Genomic DNA, 17,601 nt, shown 5'->3' on the forward strand with positions numbered 1-17,601 from the left:
TTAATAAAGCACAGTGGACCAACACCAGCCGATGACATGGCTCCCCAAACCAACACAGACTGTGGAAACTTCACACTGGACTTCAAGCATCTTGGATTGTGTGCCTCTCCATTCTTCCTCCAGACTCTGGGACCTTGGTTTCCAAATGAGATGCAAAATTTGCTCTCATCAGAAAAGAGGACTTTGGACCACTGAGCAACAGACCAGTTCTTTTTTTCTTTAGCCCAGGTAAGACGTTTGACATTTGAAGCCCATGTCCAGGACCCGCCTGTGTGTGGTGGCTCTTGATGCAGTAACTCCAGCCTCAGTCCACTCCTTGTGAAGCTCCCCACACATTTGAATGGCCTTTTCCTGACAATCCTCTCCAGGCTACGGTCATCCCTGCTGCTTGTGCACCTTTTTCTTCCACACTTTTCCCTTCCACTTAACTTTCTATTAATGTGCTTTGATACAGCACTTTAAGAACATCCAACTTCTTTTGCAATTACCTTTTGAGGCTTTCCCTCCTTGTGGAGGGTGTCAATGATGGTTTTCTGCACAACTGTCAGGTCAGCAGTCTTCCCCATGATTGTGAATTCAACTGAACCAGACTGAAAGACCATTTAAAGGCTCAGGAACCCTTTGCAGGTGTTTAGCTGATTAGAGTGTGACACTTTGAGCCTACAATACTGAACCTTTTCACAATATTCTAATTTTCTGAGATTCTAAATTTGGGGTTTTCATAAGCTGTAAGCCATAATCATCAAAATTATATCAAATAAAGGCTTGAAATATCTTACTTTGCTTGTAATGAGTCTATATAATATATTAGTTTCACCTTTTAAGTTGAATTACTGAAATTAATGAACTTTTGCACGATATTCAAATTTTTCGAGTTTCACCTGTACTGCAAAAATAGTTTCTGCTTTTATGATAACTTAAGATTAAAAAATACAATAAAAAATAAGTTAAATCAGCACCGCTTATGCAAGTTTATGCAAATATATCTATAATATATATAGTGTAATGCCTTTTTTAGGCTATACATGGTTTATTATTATTATTATTATTATTAAAAATAGCCTATTTGTTTTTTTAGAAACTGTCACTACAACTGCTATATTATTTTTATTTATTTTATTTATTTATCATGTTCTACAACGTTACTGCCAAAATTCCACCGACAACAGTTACTGTTACAATCTGACACCCGGTTACTTTTCATACATTCTGTTTGCAGTGAAGCAAACAGAAATTATTATTATTAATATAAACTATTATAAGCTGCAGTTGGAGACTTCCAAAATATGGACAAACCAATAAATGCAAGAGTATCCAAGGAAAAATCTGCATAAATGATGAAAGGTTCGGAATTCACTAAACTAGTTCAGTTTACCTTAACACCTTCGTCTGTTGTCCAGCAGATGGAGACATCAGCTAATTTATAAAGGGTGTTGCTGAAATGTCAATCTTCACCAAAGTTTGAGTTTTGTGAAATTATAATGTTTTTTGAGGGCCTGCAGTGAAAGATTTATACTGACAGTAATGATAACTTATCGAAAAGCATAATGTTTATAATCTACTTTAGCTAGCACTGACATATCCTGTATATGTACATCACGTTTTGACACACTTTTTTGTTTTAAAGGGATAGTTCACACAAAAATGAAAATTTCTCAGAATTTACTCCCACATCCCAGATGTATTTCTTCTGCAGAACATAAATTAAGATTTTAGAAGAATATCTAAGCTCTGTAGGTCAATAAAATGAAAGTTCTGGTGACCAGAACGTTGATGCTACAAAAAGCATATAAAGGTAGCATAAAAGTAATCCAGTGGATCAGACTTAAGTGGTTAAATCCACGTCTTCTGAAACGATTTGGTAGGTGTGGGTGAGAAACAGATCTACACTTAAGTCTTTTTTTTACAATAAATGATCCTCCCGGTGGTGGTATGCATGAAGAATGTGAGTCACCAAAATAAAAAAAAACAATTCAAAAGTAAAATTGGAGATTTATAGAAAGAAAGGACTTATTATTGATTGTTTCTCACCCACAACTATCTAATCGCTTCTGAAGACATGGATGGATTAAACCACTGGAGTCGTATGGATTATTTTTATATTGCTTTCATGTGCTTTTTGGAGCTTCAAAGTTTTGGTCACCATTCACTTACTTTGTATGGACCTACAGATCTGAAATATCCTTCTAAAAATCTTTGATTGAGTTTAGTAGAAGAAAGAAAGTCATACACATCTGGGTTGGCATGAGTGTGAGTAAATGATGAGAGAATTTGCATTTTTGGGTGAATTATCCCTTTAATAATTTACAATGTTATTTTTTCCTTTTACATGTTTTTGACATTAGACTTTTTTTTTTAAATTCATGATATTGTTAGCACTTAAATTTGTGTATATACTGTATATAGTTTTTAGTAGTGTAGACTAATGTAAAGTGCCTCATACCAATTATTTAACCAAATATGAATTTTTGGGGGACCAAAGATAAAGGTTCAATAAACTGACAAAGATGAAGCCATGTTGATCGACCTCTAATTTTAAGATTGCGTGTTACCCTTGTCTATGGTGGTTATGTGCCTGCTTCACACCAGTGATGTTACTAGGATGCCAGCCTAGTGTCTTTAATGTCACTTGCTTCAAGAACTTCCCTATGATTTTTATAGTGGAACAACTCTCATATTGACTGTGTGCTATACACTGAATTGCACCCAGCACTTTGGTCCAGCTGAACACCATCCAGCTCCTGATTCCTCCAGTCCTGCCTTTCTCAGCCTCAGGGCTTGTGGCCATGGCCTGGATGTGGGGTGGGCTGGCCTGGCATCAGTGGTCGCCGCTCCCATCACAGATTGATGAATTGTTTGCAGCATTGCTGCCAGTGAGTCTGTGCCCTGGGCGAGGGCGCCCTGGTTACGGGAGGGAATCCCAGCTATGGCACCCGCCATGGTGCCGCTATTATGACTAGCCTGCAGGGGGCCATTGGGGCTGGCAACCCAGGGAGCAGCCCTGACCCACATACTGCTGTCACGCCCCTGGAGACACACACTGTGAGGGAAGGCAGGGAGGTGTGTGGGATTGGCCAGAGAATAGGAGGGCAACTTGCTAAACAAACAGATGTCCCCTCTTCTTACTGACAGACTTTTCTGAGCTCCTTAACTTCATAGAGAGCAGATTTACTCAAACCTATAACCACATGACTATCATGAAGTACAACATTCTGTCTGTTTGTAGCACCTTGCTCATATAAAATATTTATAACATAATTAGTAAGTTTACTAATTACTTATTTACTTACTATAACATAATGTGGTGTCACACATATTTATCAGCCTGAAAAAGCTAATTCTATAATTTTACACTAATCCAATGAGTGACTGAAGCAATCCATTACCCCATGTAAAAATGCATGGAAGCAATTACAGTACATTAACTTGTAAAGAGTTTATTTGTGCAGTTTTGTAAGATCATTTAAATAAGCCTTTTCCCAATCTGTAATTTGTATTCATTGAGATCAAGCACCTGTCATAATAATACTTTATTATTAGTATTAACGTTATTCTTTTATGCTTTGTGTAGTGGACTAAATTCACACTCCGAAATATAGATTTGAAGCCTCAATTTAAGCACTTAAAGTGTAAAACAGCAAAGGGAACAAGTAAGCTATTATTCTACATTTTCTTCAAAATAAATTAAACAAATATTATGCAATATTTTAAAAATATGTATTTTATTTTTAATGACTGGGAACAAGTCTTGTTGTCAAGCATGGATAAATGGAGAAGAAAACGGCTAAACAGAAATGGATATATGGATAGATAGGTGTATAGACAACTGAAAATAATTGTGTGCATATGCAAAATAAGAAAGATAAGCAGCTGTCATGTTTTGTTTCTAAAGCAATGTGAAGTTTATGTTTGCGGAATGAAAAATGTTTCAATAGTAGCTCAATGCAAAGACTTTACAAGAACTAACAGATCTTCGCATTACATTATCAAAGCACATATTTTATTAAGCTTGTAACATAATGTATAAACACACTCAGTCATTCATAAGCAAAAACACACAACACCAAACATATTATAGTCTATTGGTAACTGTTTTACTAAGTCTAAGTCCATAGTAAAATCAAGACATTATTCGTCATGTGAAAGATGTGTACATCCGAGGTATTGTAAGTGATATATGGATGAACAAATTACAAATAATTACCATCAGCTACATCAGTCACAGGGCTAAAGTAATGCAACATTATCAAAAGGTCACAAACACAAATGTAACTTAATTAATGATGGCATATTCAGGGATCAATGCAAGCATTTCTACATGCCACAACACAGACAAACAGCATGCAAAAGCTGCAAAGTTAACTGTAGTGAAACAAATGTCATTATTTATCCATAGAACTGAGTAGAGTACCCCACCACAACAGCTGCTTGGTTAGTGAACTGCACATATCTGCATAAAAGAAACAGTTCATTTACACAGAACAATGTGGTATTTAATCATTGTAAATGCATGCCAGGACAAGAGAAACACAACAATCATTTCCTCTATCTGTTTACAAACAGAACTAATCAAAGCTTACTCAGTAACCTGTGCAAAAACATTATGTGTATATACATGCATTAAAAGCATTAATGCCACTTAGTAAAACGGACAGTCAGGAAGTCTGAATTGCTAATAAATTGCAATGCATGTCTACTTAATTTTCAGTAGCAAAACAACATGTTTCTTAAATTTCTGCAACAACAGAGCATTTCTGAAATGGTTTGAAATATTTCCACTTGTTTTCACTACTTAAATCCTTTAGGAAAATTAATCAACAGGTTTCTCTGCTATTAGTGCAGCTTTAAGATCGTTTAAATGACCTGCATTTAAGATTTACTCCTATATTCCATAGTAGTAATATAAGTAAAAGCTTTTCATTCATACATTTACAATGTACAGAAACAAAATAATTTTTAAATGACTGATTTTATGAGCACAGCAAACCATTTTTATCTCCAATTAAATATGAAAATCATGGGTACCACCCAATCATTTTATTAACCTGTTAGAGTCATGACAAGGGTGCAGAAGGGGGCTTAATGCACCTTTTCTTCCACGGTGCGAGAATACACTGAAGGTTTGTTCTGAAATGACCTGTCTCCTGTTGGTCTCCAACTTACAAATGATGAAAGAAACATCAAAACCACTGGTGCTCCCTGATGAGTGGCCTCAGGTGACTCTTCTTCCACCTGTTCCATTTGGATCCAGTCTGCTTCATTTCTTGTTCTTGAGCTGGTTGGCCAGCCAGTCCAGGCCCTCATATAATCCGTCTCCACTCGTGGCACATGTAGCCTGAATATACCAGTTACGGTGGCGCAGAGAGTGGAGACCAAGCTTATCTGTAATTTCTGCAGCATTCATGGCATTTGGCAGATCCTATAAAGTGAGACAGAAACATAGACAAATAAATTAAAAATATATATATATATACTTATGCTATCAAGTGCACCTATCAATACCACCTATCAAATATACCACCTATCAAGTGCAAGCCCTTCCACATACAGTGCAACTTCACAGCAGTTATAATATCTGTAGTCACAACACCACATGCTGGACCTATGCTAGTACTTAATGATTTATACCAAAGTCTCTTTCAAGGCAAGTCAGTCCACTCAGACTCAGAATGCTCCTGGTTAGCTATTTGCTATGGATTCAGCGGCAAACAAGTACAGCTCCTATCTACTTGAAGGTAGAAATGCAGAAATCTCCAAAACGGTTGGTCAAGATTGAGGTCAAATAACATATTTCAAATCAGCAGTAAAATCTGAGAACAATGGTCTCATAAAGTTTGCTTCTTTAGCTCAGATCAAAAGTTGGTCCAGCTAATGCGCATGCATGTTTCTGAGTTAACTGACAGGAAATGTCTGTATCTAAAAGGTGATTGGTTTAGGGCTAAGCAATGTTGCAAACAAAATCAAATCTTGATTTTTTCAAACTTAACGATTCGATTATTCAACCTTTAAATTAACTAAAAAGTGACTCCAACATGATTCATATAACATGTTCTTTATTAGAATACAAGGCAACCTGGTTAGAAAAATCTTTTTTTTAGATTGGGAAATTAACCCTGCAAAGCCTGTCATGACAGTTTACATTAAACTGTTTTTAGTACCATTTAGAAAAACTATTTAAAAAAATTGTAAAATAAATAACAAAAATGTATTTGATACATTAGTCTTTAAAGGTCATTATCCTCCTGAGGCCCAGCAATTCATTTTTGTATAGGACATTTTTTATTTACGTTTTCTTAGCCCATACATGCTAAAGTGTTAAATCTTGGGGTATTATCAGAGGACTCAGAGATACCAAATGTTTAGCCATGACAACTTCCTCTCCTTGGTCTATAAATATGGATTGAAATGTATCACAGCAAATCAAATACAATATGTATGTAACATTTTTCAATAAACACTTTTTATCATATGTATTTTATGCACCAAACACTATATTTAAAAAATGTTTTCACTGTGTCTCAGGAAATTATGGTAAGATGACATCATAGCTTGTAATGTAAAATATTGTTAACTTTATAATAACAGCAGGCTATGTATGAAAATGTACATAATATTAGTTAATACTTTAAATATATCTTATTAAAAGTATATGTCAGAGACTTTGAAAACTCTGAGACTAAAAAAATAAGTTATAGTGAGAATGAATATAATGTTATGGTGATTGAAAGATATACCTCAAAAGCCTGTTGTATCATTTTTGATACATATGGTTTCAACATGCCATTTCAATAAAATAATATACAAAATTTTAACCAAGCACAAGTTCATTTATCCCAACATCAGAGACATTTTCCGAAAAAGTCCCCCACCATTTTAAATAGATCTATATTAACATTAAAAGCACTTTTTTCACAAATAACCACTAGATGGTGCCATAAAGATGTGAAACATACAAACCATACTTTTTTTGGCTTTTCAGCTTGAACAGAGAGTTGAAACAGGAGCCATGAAATGTTGTTGTGTATCATATTTGCTACACATGGTGTTATAGGGTTAACTTGGATGTGGAAAAAAGTAAATCGAAAAGAGGTGGGGTGGCAGGGTTCACGTGATTCACGTGTTGGTCGCTTAGAGGAGTGCCCCGCTTCACTTTGCTACAATTATCATTTTAATCAATACTAATCAGTGAGAACTGAAATAGTTCCAATTGCTAAACTGTGCTGGGAGTGTAAGATAATTATGGTGGGGGTCTGGTTGATAATATCAGCAAGCCTCATGACATAGGTAAAGATATTGCAAATATTTACGCAGCACTAACGAAAATCTTGACCGACATGGAGGGCCTCCCAGAAATACGTTGAGCGACCACATCTGTGGAGGCGACAATTTCCAACCTGATTACAAGAATAGACGATGTTGAAAAGTGATTCAAGTTTCTGGAGTCAGCCAGGAAAGAGCCTGCTTGCCAGCAAGGCTGATATGGACCAGGTGTGGGAAAAAATAGAGGAAATGGAAAATTGGAGCATACTTAATAATTAGGGGTTTGATGATTCGCTCTGATGACGATTCAATTAGATTACGATTCTCTACCTAACAATTACGATGCATCATGATGCTTTGTGAAATCTGAAACCAGTAATTACAGATGAAATGTCATGTGCAGGCAGATACAATCCAGGTTTTAATGGAGCAGGCTCAGCAGGTCATAGAATGTGTGATGTGGCAACCATGAGTTCTCTATTCATTTTGGGATAAGGAAAGAGTGGCTAAATGGAGTCGACTCCACTTGTCAAGCCTGTTCACTACAATTAAATTGCATTTCCATGCAGGACTGTTTGCAGCACACACTGCAAAAGCTAAAAAAATATTTATCTTTTCACGGCTGCCACGTGTCATTGACAAATCAAAGGTGACCGTAATCAACCGGTTAGTTCCCTTCAGAACAGTCTGAAATCGCTCCCTATTCTGTAGCATTCACTATAAAAGTAATGAATTAATGAGTGAGTGTTTTACTTCACAGCCAACAATGTCTGCCCACTAGTCACATTTATTTAAGCCCAGTTCTATTCATGGTTAAACTATTTTATGGAGATAGACAAAATAAATATTAAAATATCTTAATTGAGGAAGAAGGCAACAACAATGAACTTACATTTGTCAATAGATGCAAACTGTTTTGAATAATGACACAGAAAGCAGAACTCGGCAGTATCCCTCCATCCATCCATTTTATCTTATGTAGGTTTGCTGGGTGAACTCGGCTACATAAACTTTCTTTAGTTCAAAGTGGGCTTTCTTTTCCTTAAATCTCACATGCTCCGCTCTGTGTCTGTTGCAAGAAGGTTAATGTAATATGAGATGGACACATTGGGTATTAATATATAATGATAATCGTTTCTTAAATTTCGTAATCAATGCATCGAAATGTTTTTGACAGATCAACTGCGATGCATCGATGCATTTTTCCACCCCTAGTAATAATGTTCATTTTGTTGGAATCTCTGAGGGAAAGGAAGGTCAAGATATGATCAAGTTTTTGGAGGGGCTCATTCCGAATTTGATAGACACAGCAGGTCACTGGCTCGAAATAGAGTGGGCACACAGAGCGCTCGGTCAGCTTTCCAAAACAGGAGACAGACCTCAATCCATCCTGGCATGATTCTTGCGGTCAGCTGACAGAGACTTTGTTCAATGAACGGCGAGGAATAAAGGCAAGTTGTGCTGGGAGGACTTCAACATTATGGTTTTTCCAGAATTCACCAATGCTACACAAGTCAAATGGGACAGATTCAAAGAGTGCAAGAAATTTCTGCATGAGCAAAAGGTGAGCTTCGCATTGTTTTACCCTGCTAAGCTAAGAACTGACACCAAGGATGGACGCAAGACTTTTACATGTCCACGACAAGTTATGGCTTTCATTAAATGAATGGTGTGAGTGGGTAACTCTGCCTGTACTTAATCAATAACACAGACTACACATTGTACATTTTGCTGATGCAGTTTGGCAGGTTTTCGTAAAAATAAATAAATAAATAAAACAAGGAAAATAAAAATAAAAACACTGGGCTTGAGCAATCTGGTAGCAATAGTGTCAAGGAAAATCTAGTGAGCATGCATGGACCGTCAGATTTCAGGGGACGGAACCAGTTGGGACTGTTGTGCGTGGGGTTGAAGCGCATCTTTTTTCTGTTCTGTGGGTTGTGTAGGTTTTTATGGTTACACTGAAGTTGGAAAGTGGTTGTGACGAGGAGGGGGCATGGCCAGGCCGTGAGGATGCACGCCAGGTGCTGAGTTGCCTAATCAGTGGGAGGGAGATAGAGGAGCCGGGGATGCCAGAGAGAGCGACACACACACACACACAGAGCGGTCACGTGCATCTCTCTCTCTCTCTGGCGTCAGTTCCTCCACTTCCTGGTGGACGGCAGTGGTTCCTCCACCTGCTAGCGGACAATTCCAGTACCATCAAACCAACCTCTCCTCTGCGTCGCGATCCTCAGTCAGCGCCAGTCTTCTTCCAGTCGTGTTTCATCACCAGTGTAGCAGACAAGCATCTTGTTCGGTAGGGAAAGGAGGAAGCAGGAACCGGATTAACAATTAAAAAGACTTAAATTCCAACATAAAATGCTGAACTGAAAACATAATGACACATCGATAAACACACACACAGAGCGGCCGCGTGCATCACTCTCTCTCTGGCATCTCTGGCTCCTCCTTCATACCTCTCCCGCTGATTGGGCAACTCGGTGCCGGGTGTGCATCCTCGCGCCAGGCCATGCCCTCCTACTTGACACAGTGTTCTATATAATTTTGTCTTGGTTACAGAATTTAGTTTTGCAGGTCAATATGTCACACTTTAATATACTGTAGGTTAAATATTTCTCTCCACATGGAATATTAATGAGCTGGGGCACCCTATGAAAAAAAGGAAGGTGGTATCTTTCCTTTTTTTTTCTCTCCCAAATTTTGAATGCCAATTCCCAATATGCTTGAAGTCCTCATGGTGGCGTAGTGACTCGCCTCAATCCGGGTGGTGGAGGACGAATCTCAGTTGCCTCTGCGTCTGAGACAGTCAATCTGCGCATCTTATCACGTGGCTGGATGAGCACGTTACCGCAGAGACGTAGCATGTGTAGAGGCTTCACGCTATTCTCCATGGTATCCATGCACAACTCATCATGTGGCCCACCGATAGCGAGAACCACATTATAGCGACCATGAGGCGGTTTCCCCATGTGACTCTACTCACCCTAGAATCCGGGCCAATTTGGTACCTATATATACTTATATAGTGTTGTACCTTATTTTAGTCGTGAGTTCGAATCCAAGGCATGCTAAGTGACTCCAGCCAGGTCTCTTAAGCAACCAAATTGGCCCAGTTGGCCCGGTTGGTTCGCTCTCGGTGGGGCGTGTAGTGAGTTGTGCATGGATGCCGTTAAGAATAGCATGAAGCCTCCATATGCGCTATGTCTCCACGGTATGCGCTCAACAAGCCAGGTGATAATGTGTGTGGATTGACAGATGCGGAGACAACTGAGATTCGTCCCCGCCACCTGGATTGAGGTGAGTCACAATACCACCACGAGAACTTAAGAGTGCATTGGGAATTGGGCATTCTAAATTGGGAGAAAAAAAAGGGAGAAAAAAAAATCAAAGTACAAGAATTCATGGAATTGGAAAATAGTATTCAAAGTTCTTAAAGAGAGCTGAAGTGCAGAATGTAATCTAATGGTCTCAGAGAGCTAACTCAGCTAAAATAAGGTACAACACTATATAGGTATATATAGGTACCAAACAGAAGGTAGAGTTTTGGATATTCAGGATAAGACAGACATACTTGTTGGTGACAAGGCAGGGAAACTTCTTACCATCCATAAAACAGAAAGAGTTTTCTTTTACCATTCCTTCAGTGAAGTCTTCTGGAGGCAACATACAGTATTTACTTCTTCCACAGTATTCTATTGACCTTTAAAGATTTCTATTTTAATCTTTATAGTTCCACATCTTTGTCTACCGACAAGTTTATAAGCAATTTCTTAGAGCCATTAGAACTTCCTAAACTGACGACGATCAAAAAAACTCTCTAGACTCAGATATTACTTTGGAGGAGTTTGTTGAGGTAATTAAAGCCTTGCCAACAGGTAAGGCACCAGGGCCATATGGTTTTGCCGCAGAACTTTTTAGATCTTATGTCATAGAACTGGCTTCACTTATGGTAGAGTCGTTAAAGAAAGGTGAACTACCGCCAACCATGATGCAAGCCCTGATCAGTCTTATTATTAAAAAGATAAAGACCCAAATGAATGTAAAATATATCGTCCAATTTAGCTGATTCGGATAGATGTAAAAATATTGTCTAAAATTCTGGCTAATCGATTAAGCAGGGTTATTACATATCTTAAATATATACTGTAGATCATGTGGGGTTTATTTGTGGTTGAAGTTCTTCTGATAATATTAGACGTTTTATGAACATTATGTGGTCAGTAGCGAATTATCCGACCCTGATCACTGCCATCTCACTTGATGCTGAGAAGGCGTTTAATAGGGTGGAATGGGACTACCTTTTCAAGATTTTTGAAATGTATGGGTTTGTAAACACTTTAATAGGGTGGATGAATTTACTTTATAAATAACCGCTAGCGGCAGTGCAACCTAATGGATTAATTTCATATTATTTCTCTCTTGGTAAAGGAACCCAGCAAGGTTGTCCTCTCTGCTCTTTATTGTTCTGTTTTGGCCTGGAACCATTAGCAGCCGCAATAAGAAAAGAGGATGATTTTCCTGGTGTTGTAGCATGAGATGTGGTGCATAAACTTCTACTCTACTGATATTATTATTTGTCTCCGACCCAAGAAGACCTATGCCTACCCTCCATAGAATTATTAATTCTTTCTCCAAATTTTCAGGATACAGGGTGAATTGGCCTAAGTCGGAAGCTCTTGTTCTGACAGCATAGTGCCTTTGCCCCGGCTTTCCAACCTGGTGCCTTTCAATGGCCCAAGCAAGGCATTAGGTATTTAGGCATTTTATTTCCAGCAAATTTGAGAGATTTCAATAATGTTAATATGGATCCATTAATGAAAAGGTTCCCGTGTGTTTTTGATAGGTGGGCTTCACTATATTTGTTTATGGTTGGGAAGGTCAATGTTATAAAAATGAATTGTATCCCCAAATTCAATTATCTACTGCAGTCTCTCCCTCTAGAAATTCCTCTTTCTTATTAAAATTTTATTTTATTTTATTAATAGTCTTTTGTTGTTAGTAAACAACCTTGGCTGCATTTCAGTAAGTTACATAGACCAACTAGCAAAAGAGGTTTAGGCCTCCCCCAAATTTTGTTTTATTACAACACTTTTAATCTTAGACACCTTGCCCATTGGTCTCTTTCACCAGAAAGAGCCCCTCCCTGGTACAACATTGAAGAAGCGACCCTTGCCCCAATCTCACCATTGCAAAGTCTTTCTATTAAATTGCCTATAGAAGTAAAAATGCATTCTATTATTTTACATTTACATTCAGTTTTCAATGTTCAATTCTGATGCTTACCTACATTTTTTCTTAAGTATATGGCTGAACCCCAAATTATGTATAAACAAGTCCCCTTTTGCTGGAAAGAATGGATCGAGAGGGGTGTTGGAGTTTTGAGATCATTTAAAAATATAACACAAGAATTTGGGATTTCTAGGTGTCGAAATTTCAGGTATTTACAGCTGCGCCATTTACTTTGAACTATTATTGGTGGTAGTACTCACTAAAGCTGCAGAAACTCTTTGTATGGTGCTCAAGGGCCAGGAAGCAACAGTGTATTACTGTCTTAAAGTCTGGGTGATGAAACCTGCAGACTCTGACCTCTAAAACATAGACGATTGATTAAAGTCTGAAATTCAACAAATCAACTCGCAATGTTTAGATGCAGTACACTTGAAACATGCCACAGATCAAAGCAATAATTAGTGATCTACATGAATCATCATGGTAAAAGGAGGAGCGTGGATGTTTGATTCTCCCATTTATAGCCCATCCATATGATTTGATATGAAGTGCCCATTACCTTCATGTAACTAATAACTAGGTATTTGAAAGGAGACCATTCATCAGCATGCTCAGAATGCCAAGGCGAGTTATGGTCTAAATAAGCTGGTGTATACATGCATTATGGTCAAAGTTGAGCAACAATCACACTGTACAATCGTACTGGAAATATTACCAGTGTCTATATCAGACTGCATGTTGTTAATCAGTTATGTTCATTTAAAGCATGCACACATGCCTTTGGTGGATTGACAACATACCTAACTATAGCATTTGCTAATATTTTTACGCAAAACCTTGATTTCTCGATTTTGAAATAAATTTCAATTTCAAAGCGTAAATTCGAAATTAATCTATGAAATCGCCCAGCCCTAGATTGTTTAATGTGGGACTTCCTTTTCTTATATTGGATGATAATGCGATATTGCTGTATATTGCCTTATTGGGTGTTTTGATTTCTCCCATTCATTTTCAAACTAGTGGTCCATCTTGGGCTAAACTGTCTCAGTCTATACTCATTCATTCGACAACAGCAAAGTGCACGACCTGAGGGAACTTTCATAATAGCAAGGGAGTTCAATTAATGCAATCTATGACATCCTTCCCAAATTCTTTTATCTGAATCCTGCTGTAAAAGTTAGAAGAAAACACTGGACCATGTCATCACCAACATATAGAATGGTTACAAAGTTACAACCTTCCCTAAACTCAGATAGTTTGGCAACCTCACTCTACTTGTAATCCATCATATAACCTACCAGTAAATTGGCTAAACAAACTGTTAAGATAGTGCCTTAAAAAATTATTTTAGAACGTAAAGTCTGATCAAATGAGGGCACAATATATCTCAAACATTAAGCTACATTAATCAACTTTTTGGACAATGTCACAATTACCAAGAACATTATTGCTTTGCCCAATTAGAAATGATGCATAGACAAAGATGTCCTCCATTCATATCATTCTCAGATGAATTTCTCATTGTTCCTCAACAAAAATGTTCTTGGATATGGAAGCCTATGTGATAATTCTATTAGGAAGACTCGTAGTCAGCATCATGTCATTCATTCAATTTAAGCATCTCATCCAATCATAATCCATCCTATGCTTTATAAGCTCCACACAGCTGTCCTTCATCGCTTCATTATGCCGCTGTTGTTTTCACCCTCCTCCACCCCATTACTACCATTTTAGGTCGTGTCCTGCTGTAAGGGGTAAGCTTAACTTAAAAACTCCATCTCTCCCATCCGACCACTTGAGATCTTTTACAGATGCACTGTTGACAGCATCATGACCAATTACACCACAGTATGATATGACAGCTGCACATCACCAAATTGGAAAGCCCGATGAAGTATAAGAGAGCTCTTGCCTGTTTGTTGGCAAATACAAGGAGTACAGCATCTCTCAGTTCATCCTCAGCCAGCATCCTCATCAGCTCTTCTCTGGCTTCATTGACTCGCTCACGATCATTGCTGTCCACCACGAATATCAGACCTTCAATTGACATGGGGAAGATGTGAAATGTGGCTATGGAGAGGCAGTAGTTCACAACAGGGGGACAATAAAGACCTTTTCTGTCATCAATGTGCAATCTAAATTTTAATTAAATGGCTAAAATTTCAAAAAGATCCTTTTCTGCATAATTGTGAAAACAGAGAACATCCGCAACCAAGCAGTATAAAGTTGCTAAATCCTGTTTGTGCAGTTTATATGTGAGTTCTCTTTTCACCTTGTGTGTTCTGGAAGTAGTGACGCCATAGAGGTCGGATTTTGTCCTGGCCACCAACATCCCACACTGTAAAACTAATATTTTTGTACTCAACGGTCTCCACATTAAAACCTAGGTAACACAAAAGCACAACAGGACCCAGATTACACATTTGAAAAGACTGTAAAAACATTACATCAAGAGCTTTGTCTCTTGAGAAAGAGGCAAATAATGTAATAATTATCAAGTGATTAAAGATTTTTATCACCGATGGTTGGAATTGTAGTCACTATCTCTCCCAGCTTCAGTTTGTACAAGATTGTGGTCTTCCCAGCCGCATCCAACCCGACCATCAAAATCCGCATCTCCTTTTTCCCAATGAGGCTCTTCAAAAGGTTGCCAAAAATGTTTCCCATGGTAGTAGGTTAGCCTTTCCCAACACAAAACATACAAAATCTAGGGTCAGATTTTAAAAGACACATGCTATTGTGTTGTCAATTTTTAAGCTACAATTTTGAACTGTAAATAGTAAATCCAGTGAACAATATCATGGGATATTGTTTTATCAAAATTGAAAACATTTGTCATGGGAACAACTTACAGAACTTTTCAACACTAGTTACTGCATTTCACAAAGTATTAACTCAACAGTAAAAAAACAAGAAAAATATGTACAATAATAATATTTTGCACACATTTAAATTAAAGCACATGTAGTGTGAAGAAATAATAATAATCCAGTTATTATAGCCCACAAAAGATTTCACATCTCAGTCCTCAAAAAACAAAGCCAGTGAAAATGAAAAGCTAACTGAAGAGTGAACATAGATCAGTGATTTCACGTTAATGTTAGGTCATCTTAATCTAGCCTTTTGGTGAGAGCACTAATCTGCAAATTCATCTCAGATGACTCATGACTGTATCAAATTGAATTGATTAAATAAATGCGTATAGAGCCAAGGGAAATACATGTAAAGAAATCTATCAGCAAAATAAACCAAAAGGCCATATACTGTCTAGACTAATGTGTCATTCCATTTTTTAAATATGTGCTTAATATGGGAAAGCTAAGAAACTAGGCTATTGCTTTACCTTAACTGCTGATTCACAGAACGAGATGTCTCAATGGACGAGTTTATAAGATGTGACTGTATTAATTTGTTTGTAAGGATAAGATCAATCCTCCATAAAATGGTGATGACATCAACATCATGACTGGAGTATTCTAATGAAATGCCAGAAAACTGGAATGAACTGTATTAGAAATGCAACAGCCAGAAAAATACATGTAGCCCATTTCAAATACAGCTTAAAGAGAAATCTCCTTTAAGATCAGAAACCCTTAGAACTGATTTGTCGTAATTGAGATTTGTCTATTTAGAGATGTCTTTATTTTTTACTGATGCTCGCATCACGTTGTATTACTATTTATGACAGCTCACCTTCTCATGGAAGCCGGACCATGTCATACCAATCAATAACAGTTATTTAATTTTTAAAACGTCTAACACCTTTTATATCTGTCACGAAGAAAAAACTGTAGCAGAAATAGACGGCCGACAACAATAGTATGTATTTTAATACACATAATATTCCACATGCATTATTACGCCAGCAATGTGTAATGCGTTTACAAGAAAAAAAAATTCGCAACATCCCTACTCACCTCTGACACCGACACCGGATGATTTCACGCAAGTCACTCCGCTCTCGCGATATCAGTGATCCTATGCAAAGACACACGAGTGTGGCTTGTTACATCTCGCGATATCTTCAAAGCGCATCCTTGTATGTACATCCAAAATGAAAAAAAATTAATAAAAATAACACTCAAGAACCACACTTTTATTGCAGACTAAGATTAATATGGATTTCAAGTATTTATAAATAATAGAATAAGAGATATATCATATATGTGAAGTATTTCCTATAAGCACTGCTTCAACAATTTTACACTGAAAAAATGTTGATTTAAAAAATGCTCTTCATTTGGTAACATCAAAATAAACTCTTATGATTCAAAAATATGATTAAACTTGAATACATTATGTTACAACCAAGGGCGTAGCAGCAAAATATTTATCCATGTTTTTAAATCGGCATTGATGTTGATCTAAATTAATAATCTAGAGATGAGGAACACACAATTGTGAGATATTTATCTACATATCATTCATGATTGGCAGCATTACGTGAAATGCACTGCATAAAGAAAACAAAGGACAATCCCTTTAAGCACACATTCTAACTTTATATAGGTATATAGGTATAGGTATTTTATATAGGTATTTTATTTAGTTGTGTAGTCTCATGTGGTTCTGTGTTTGTCCTATGTTGTTTTATGTAGCACCATGGTCCTGAAGGAACGTTGTCTCGTTTCGCTGTGTAGGCCTACTGTACTAACCGTATATGGTTGAAACGACAATAAAAACCACTTGACTTGTAAGTGGAGTTTGTATCAGCGCCTGTGTCTTCATTATGTAATGCTTTATACATTATGTTTGTGAGGTAATAGTTTGATCGGTTGTTTTTGCCAATTGAAGCCGATTACTAGATCTGTGTTAAATATGTAAAGCTACTTTTAATATCAGCTCCTGTTTGTTACCGCTATGCTGGTGTGCAGTTGACAAACTGTAGGAAAAAAGATCTGCTGTTTTCTTAGAACACATGTATTTTACAAGTCAATTGATATGTAGACATGCTTTTTTTTATATACATGAAATCATACGAAAATGTATTATAATTATTAGTGTTGTTATACTTTTTTTTTATAAAAGTCATGCTCAGTAGCTCACAAAATGTAGGGACATTATAGATTTGCTTTGTTCTTTTAATGTTTAAAACCTCTACTAAATTCT

General features: G+C 37.2%; 1 protein-coding gene across 2 annotated transcripts; it reads right to left on the reverse strand.

The window, feature by feature from the left end:
• Positions 1–3,742: 3,742 nt before the first annotated feature.
• arf3a (ADP-ribosylation factor 3a) lies at positions 3,743–16,456 on the reverse strand. Of its 2 annotated transcripts, none has more exons than XM_052105176.1 (5): positions 16,410–16,456; positions 15,012–15,173; positions 14,765–14,875; positions 14,405–14,529; positions 3,743–5,419 (listed from the first exon to the last, which is right to left on the reverse strand). In XM_052105176.1, the coding sequence occupies exons 2-5, from the start codon at positions 15,157–15,159 to the stop codon at positions 5,258–5,260; spliced, it is 546 nt and encodes a 181-aa protein (XP_051961136.1). In that variant the 5' UTR covers positions 15,160–15,173; positions 16,410–16,456; the 3' UTR covers positions 3,743–5,257. The 2 variants fall into 2 exon arrangements, with proteins under 2 accessions (XP_051961136.1, XP_051961135.1); XM_052105175.1 differs by lacking the exon at positions 16,410–16,456 and adding an exon at positions 16,186–16,352.
• Between the last annotated feature and the right edge of the window lie 1,145 nt (positions 16,457–17,601).

Source organism: Xyrauchen texanus, chromosome 35 (assembly GCF_025860055.1).
Source record: "Xyrauchen texanus isolate HMW12.3.18 chromosome 35, RBS_HiC_50CHRs, whole genome shotgun sequence".
NCBI classification, from domain to species: domain Eukaryota; kingdom Metazoa; phylum Chordata; class Actinopteri; order Cypriniformes; family Catostomidae; genus Xyrauchen; species Xyrauchen texanus.